Genomic DNA, 6,228 nt, shown 5'->3' with positions numbered 1-6,228 from the left:
AAAAAGTGGTAAAATAAAACTAATACAAAACAAATTACATAATGGAATGATTTTGTTAATTTGACAAAGAAGTGAAATTTTAGAGCTTATAATTTAATGTGAAAATCCCAGTCAAGATGTGTGGTCAATAGTGAGTGTCCAATAATACGGTGTTAGTAACATTCTTTATAGGTACATTATTTATAGTTAATGCTAATTGTTTATTTGTTGTTTACAGATAGCATTTATAATCATCTTATTATCCTCACACCAGGTTTTAATGTTAAACAAATCATCTTGAAGAGGGTACCATTAATACAATTTAAGTTATGGTGAGAAAAATGCACTGTACCGTCATCAGCAGAGATTTGTAGCACAATTTCCTACATGAAATGACAGGTCATTAATAACAAGGAGATGACAAAGATTTGACCCCAGTGGCACCTCACATTTTACAGCGTTTAGGTCAGATTTACAGGCACCTACGGATTCTGTTTTTCTTATGCAAAAACACGTATTCCATGAAAACCTCCACCCAATTCATACCCATCAATATCAAAACACATTATTGGTATTACAGCGACCCACTGTCGACCATATGAAACAAAGAACGGGTTAGTAAAAACTGCTTTAAATTAAATCATAATCCAAGCGTTTAGAAACTACTAAACGTCTTCCTTACCTTACCTATCTTTAGCATATCCATCTTTAGCTCACTCCGATTTCCAACGCCCATGACGCTTTAAAAGGCGATCAGGGATACCCCAATTGCAGCACTAGATGCACCCCCAGCACGCAAACCATGAAGAGCAAATAAATTAATAGCGTGCAGACTTTCGTTTGGATTTTGCGTAAACCCCCCCAAACAGCGTCTTAATAATGCTTCGCTCCCAAGTCTTTCGTAAACAGTTTTTAAATGATCCCCAACTTCCAAGCTGATGGGAGTATGTACCAATTCACTATGTGAACCTGGTTTTTCACCGACAGCTACAGCCCTCTGGTAAAAACACCAGGAGTTTATTCCTTTGGGGCACCTATTGTGGTGAGGTACTGCATCTGTGGATAAAGCATGCAGAAAGCTTGCATACACTGCATCACGCATTGCATCCAAATTGTCAAGATTTTCTCTGATGGCCTTACCATAGTAAATTGTTAATTTATTTATGGTTGTTTGAGTCAATTTTCCCTGCCCCTTTCCACCTAGTACCACACCTAGTTTTTTGCCATCTTTGGCTAATTTTCGCAAAGCTGTTCCCATGCGTTTGGCAACATGGTTGATACATTCTTGTTTTTCAACATTATAGAGTTTTAAATTGTTAATGTGATCGTAAGATTTTGAATCGCCATCACTAATTAATGTGGAGTATCTAAACCCAGAGTCTAAAGACCTAGACCACAGGACTTTTGCAGCTTCAACTTCCATAGCATTAGACGATCCACTGAAATTTATGTTGCAATGTGGCTTATGTTTCAAATACCATTCTTCAAATTCTATTCCACTGCCATATTTGGTTTTTGCAAATGAGCAGGCATGGCAAAAAGTTGATACTACATGGAAGTCTAAAACTAAACCGGTTATAACTTCAATAGACAGGTTCCGCAACAGGCTGGATATGCTGACTGGATGGTTACGTATCCGTAAGTGTAAGCGTATGTGACCGGTACGATTGTGCGTTCCGCTATCCCGTGCTGGATACTCAGTAGATGGCGCTACTTTCAACATGGCCGCGCCCTATCGTCTAGAAGAGTTGTTGCAAGTAGCTATTGAAAATAACGACGATGATCTCGTATTCATTCTTTTAATGCAGCCAGGACGAGTAACATATAACCCCAAATGGCCCAGGTAGGTTTATGCTTATTAGGGGGTTAGCTGACAGGGTTAAACTCATAGAATCCGACAACAGAAAATCGTCATGACATACCGGTAGCCTATCTTTCACACCTGGTGCCATGAAATATTCTAATCAATCAATTAATCATAAGACAAAGACCCCGAATAAAAAAAAGTAAATACTGTTTCCTTGCTTGAGTAGGACTTCCGTTATTTAATTTGTTTTTGATTTTATTAGGCTTTAGATTTTCCCCATATTCCTGTCAAACTATAGGCCTATGATTTTGTTGGACTTCCTCACGTTGTGTCTTTGAAGGTAAATGAAGGTAAAGTACTTGCGATGTTTAAGCACTGTTTATTACAATTAGAAATATAGCGGTCAGCAATACCAGACAGACGACTGAGCAGCTCGGTATCCTCGAAACATACTAACTAAGATATTCTCGTCGCCGTCTGATATAGCCAAACCCATACAAAAAATACAATATAAAATAATAATAGCATAAAGAGAATAAAAGAATATGATAAGTTATATTGATCATGTTTGCTTTTCCCACAGACCCCTAAAACTATAGTTAAACATATTACCAAAAAGTATTGTATATGTCGTGGATACCATACTGTGTCTGTTCTCTGGATATATCTACCATGTCAATAGGATTTAGCTGTCTTGAAACAAATGGTACGTTTCAGTTAACATAGCTGCTGGAAGATTGTGCTGAAAGATGACTCAAATACTGGATTAGTGACGTTTGAGAATAAAGTATTGGGTGAGTTGTAGGTCTTTGGATACGATGAAGTTAAACGTTTGTCTCTGCTTTCTGGATGGCTCTCTGTTGTTGAGCAAGGTTGAGGAGAGAATGCAATGTAGTGGCTCTAGGTATATCAGGATATAAGCGTTCATCATCTGGGGCGCTTGGTTGGTTCATCGTTACCATTGGTATTGCCTCCGTACTTTGATCAGTAGGGACTTTACCAGAGTTTTCACCTTTTCTATCAGAGCGTCTCCATGGGGATTTGAATTTTAACATAAGAGGTTTCATATATAGTTTGAAAACTATATAAAGTATGAGTATACCAACAGCACCGACGACACACAGAGTAACCCACACCCACAATGGCCATGTTTGTTTTTTAAGGTTTTCGATTGGGTATAAGTCATCTAAGTCCGATACTAATTTTTCGATGGGGATAGTTTCAGTCCCTTTTAATTTGGGTGGTAATTTAGTAAGTGTATAATTGCCAAAGTGATCGGTAATTGGTTTCCAAATATCGGTAATTGATTCTGTCAATAAATGTTTGAAGGAAGTGTTATCAAAATAAGTACTCTCATTCGTGTTATGAGAGGGTAAACTTACATGGTCGTTTACCGCCTTACATGTCGGCTTTAGGTGAATAATTTGAACAGGTGGTTTGACAACAATAGAGGAATGTTCGAGGTGAGTATCCCGACAAACAATTGAAAATCGAGTTTGTTCACACACAACAACAGCCCAATAACCATTAGTGAAATACACACTAGTGGGTAAAATTTCATTAGGTTTTACCGAAACATCGCACCTACTTGAAGTCTTTATCTCATTTTTAGAAAATAATGCCATAACACATAGTTCGCTCAAGTTGATTGGAAAGATTGGACTCTTAATTTGACAGAAGTTCATGTGAGGATTTGTACATTGTTTGGACTCATTATCTGTTATTAAAGCATATTTCGTACTATCAACACTAACAGCAAGCGTAGTTGTTTCTAATTTATATTGTGCCACAAATCGGGATGTGCCCTTTGATTTTGATAAAACATGATTAGTCATCATTGGAACTGGGAGGGAATGTACTTTGTAAATTATATAATGGTCATCATTGTCGAGTAACGGAATATTCAAAATTATAATGATTTTGTGATCCTCTATGGACGATACGCAGGTGAGGATTTATAGTAATGCCATAAATTTGTTTTGGGATTTGCCGGTAATTTTACACTAGGTGGTAATTTATCTTGAATTTCTAAAAGTAACTTTCGTAATTTTTCTGGTATTATTACGGATGGACCGAGATGACCAAGTGTTAGCATGCTAAGGAGAATCTTGGTATTTGTCGAATACGAAATAGCATCTAAAATCATTAATTTAATATCATCAAGGACTAATTTTGTTCTTAAGAAAAGGTGTACAAAACCTTCTAATTTTAAAATTTGTTTCTTAAATTGTGCAACTATATTTTCAAGTTTTAAATCTAATTTTCGTAATCCATCCGAAAGTGCGTTAATTTGATTTCGATTATTTGAAATTTGTAATCGTGATACATTCAATATCGATAAGCTTTCCGAAACGACATGCGAGATGGCTTTTTGATTAGAAGCTAATTTATTTATGTTACCCCTAATTTTATCTAAGTCAGATGAACTGACCGTGCCAAAGAGCCAAGAAAGTGCGTTTCCAACAAAGGGTATCAAGGCACGTTTATATCTTTTGCTGATTGATAGGTCTTTGTATTCGTGAGTCATTTTTAACAAATTGTCAATTTCAAATCTCAGTGAAACTATTTCAAGTTTCATTTTCTCAAAAGTGAGTCCATATTCTGCAGAGGAATTGTCTTGGGTATAATAGCTGTCTACTGTCCATAAAGCACGTCCAATGTCGTTTGACAAGTTGTCTAAGAAATCCAAATAAGGTCTTATGTCATGAACTAAGGTCAACAACAACCATCTTGATCGACTGGTAGCAATTCTATTTACAGGTCTGAACAAGGTGTTTTTATATGTCAGAATACTGTCAGTCGTTGGGAGGATCACAATGCATACAACGAGCATTGTAAGAACTGTCTTCATCTTCGACCTGAAAAATATCGGGTCAGATGATTAAGTCAATATTAATCCTTATGAAAAAGGAGACAAACAACGTCCATTACAGGTCTCGTCTTACAAGTAATAGACATTAAGTTATAAAATAGCCTACATTATCTGTTATTCGCGGACAGCAGGTATAAATATTTCACAAAAGATCTGGTCATTATCCGTGCAAGAAGGATCTGTTGTTTCAAGGGATAAATAATTGTCTACGTCTTCGCAAACCACGTATAGTAAACATTTTCATCATTGACAAGATCTAATGCATTATCCCTGCATCATTGATTCAAGAAATCAAGGAGGGCCCTTCCCATCATCCAAAACTATCTCTTTTGCATGCTAATTTATATCGGCATCTGACATGTCGGATGATGAGCTTTCTTCATCATCTGTTTCATTCATTTCATTTTCCCTTGCTTTTTGTTGCAATCTTTGCGTAAGCTCGAAGAGAGGTATGTCATCCTCTTCAGAGCTCGAATTGTCTCTTTCGCGCCTATATTTGTCAACTAGTCGTGCTAGTGGTTTATCGTCATCAGGTGAATCAGAGTCAGAAAAGTCTACATGTTCCGACTGGTCTGAATCACTTGTGTCAGAGGGCGGTACTACATATTTACTTTTTCGTACCTTTGAGTCGTTAGTAGGAATGTCCCATTGGTCAATGTTTGCCAAGCGAAATTTTCGGCATGTGTCTTTGTGGTCTGTCCGGTCAACTGGTTTCTTATTATAAAAGAGACGGGTCCCTTTTGTTCAACTATTCTGTAGTAGGGTGTCCACCTATTATCTAGTTTGTTTGACCGTCGATTGTTCTTATAGAATACCGGATCACCTATTTCATACTTGACGTTCTTAGTGTTTTTATTTAAATACTCAGATTGTTTACTTTTAATTTTCTTAACATATCGGTGAACCTGGATAAATGATTTATGGTGGTCTTCACCATAGTATTTAGTTCTGGGTTTTAGGATATTATCTAATGGTAATACGGGATCACGAGAATAAAGCAAAGAGAATGGTGATTGTTTAGTCGTTTTGCTTACATTAAATCTAATCGCACCTAAACATTGGTTAAGAAAGATATCCCAAGTTGAATGGTTTGAGCTTACTCGTTTTGCTAACATGTCATGAAGAGTACGGTGGTTTCTTTCTACTCTAGCATTTGATTTTGGTGAATAATAGGAAGTTAATATATGCTTAATGTTAAGCTTGTCTAAAGTTTCTTTTACAATTCTATTTTCGTTTTCTGTACCGTTGTCTGTGACGATTGCCAAAGGGCAGCCAAATCTTGGAAATATTTCCTCTATTATTAGGTGAGCAACATTTTCTGCTGTTTTGTCCTTAACTGGGAATGACTCTACCCATCCTGAATACCAACATACAAAGCTAATTATGTATTTGTTGCCTGATAATGTAGTGGGATATGGTCCTGATAGATCTAAACTTAATTTTGCCATGGGATATGGAGGAATTCCGGTTTCAATTGTATCTGGTTTGTTTTTCATAGTTGACCTCGTCTGACAGGTAACACATGTGTCAATATACTCATAGAGCTCTTTATACATCTGTGGCCAAAAAT

At 36.7% G+C, this 6,228-nt stretch overlaps 2 protein-coding genes across 2 annotated transcripts; both read right to left on the bottom strand.

Annotated features, from left to right (window-relative positions):
• Positions 1 to 721: 721 nt before the first annotated feature.
• LOTGIDRAFT_165443 (hypothetical protein) lies at positions 722 to 1,702 on the bottom strand (the record flags this gene model as incomplete). Its single annotated transcript, XM_009062459.1, has 1 exon — positions 722 to 1,702. The coding sequence occupies one exon, from the start codon at positions 1,700 to 1,702 to the stop codon at positions 722 to 724; it is 981 nt and encodes a 326-aa protein (XP_009060707.1).
• A 908-nt stretch (positions 1,703 to 2,610) lies between these two features.
• LOTGIDRAFT_165442 (hypothetical protein) lies at positions 2,611 to 3,621 on the bottom strand (the record flags this gene model as incomplete). The annotated part of the gene is made up of 1 exon (XM_009062458.1): positions 2,611 to 3,621. The coding sequence occupies one exon, from the start codon at positions 3,619 to 3,621 to the stop codon at positions 2,611 to 2,613; it is 1,011 nt and encodes a 336-aa protein (XP_009060706.1).
• Positions 3,622 to 6,228: the final 2,607 nt, after the last annotated feature.

The sequence above is a fragment of the Lottia gigantea genome (genome assembly GCF_000327385.1).
Source record: "Lottia gigantea unplaced genomic scaffold LOTGIsca_51, whole genome shotgun sequence".
Lineage (NCBI taxonomy): Eukaryota > Metazoa > Mollusca > Gastropoda > Lottiidae > Lottia > Lottia gigantea.
The sequence above is the reverse complement of the archived record's forward strand: the minus strand, read 5'-3'. Positions and strand labels throughout refer to the sequence as shown.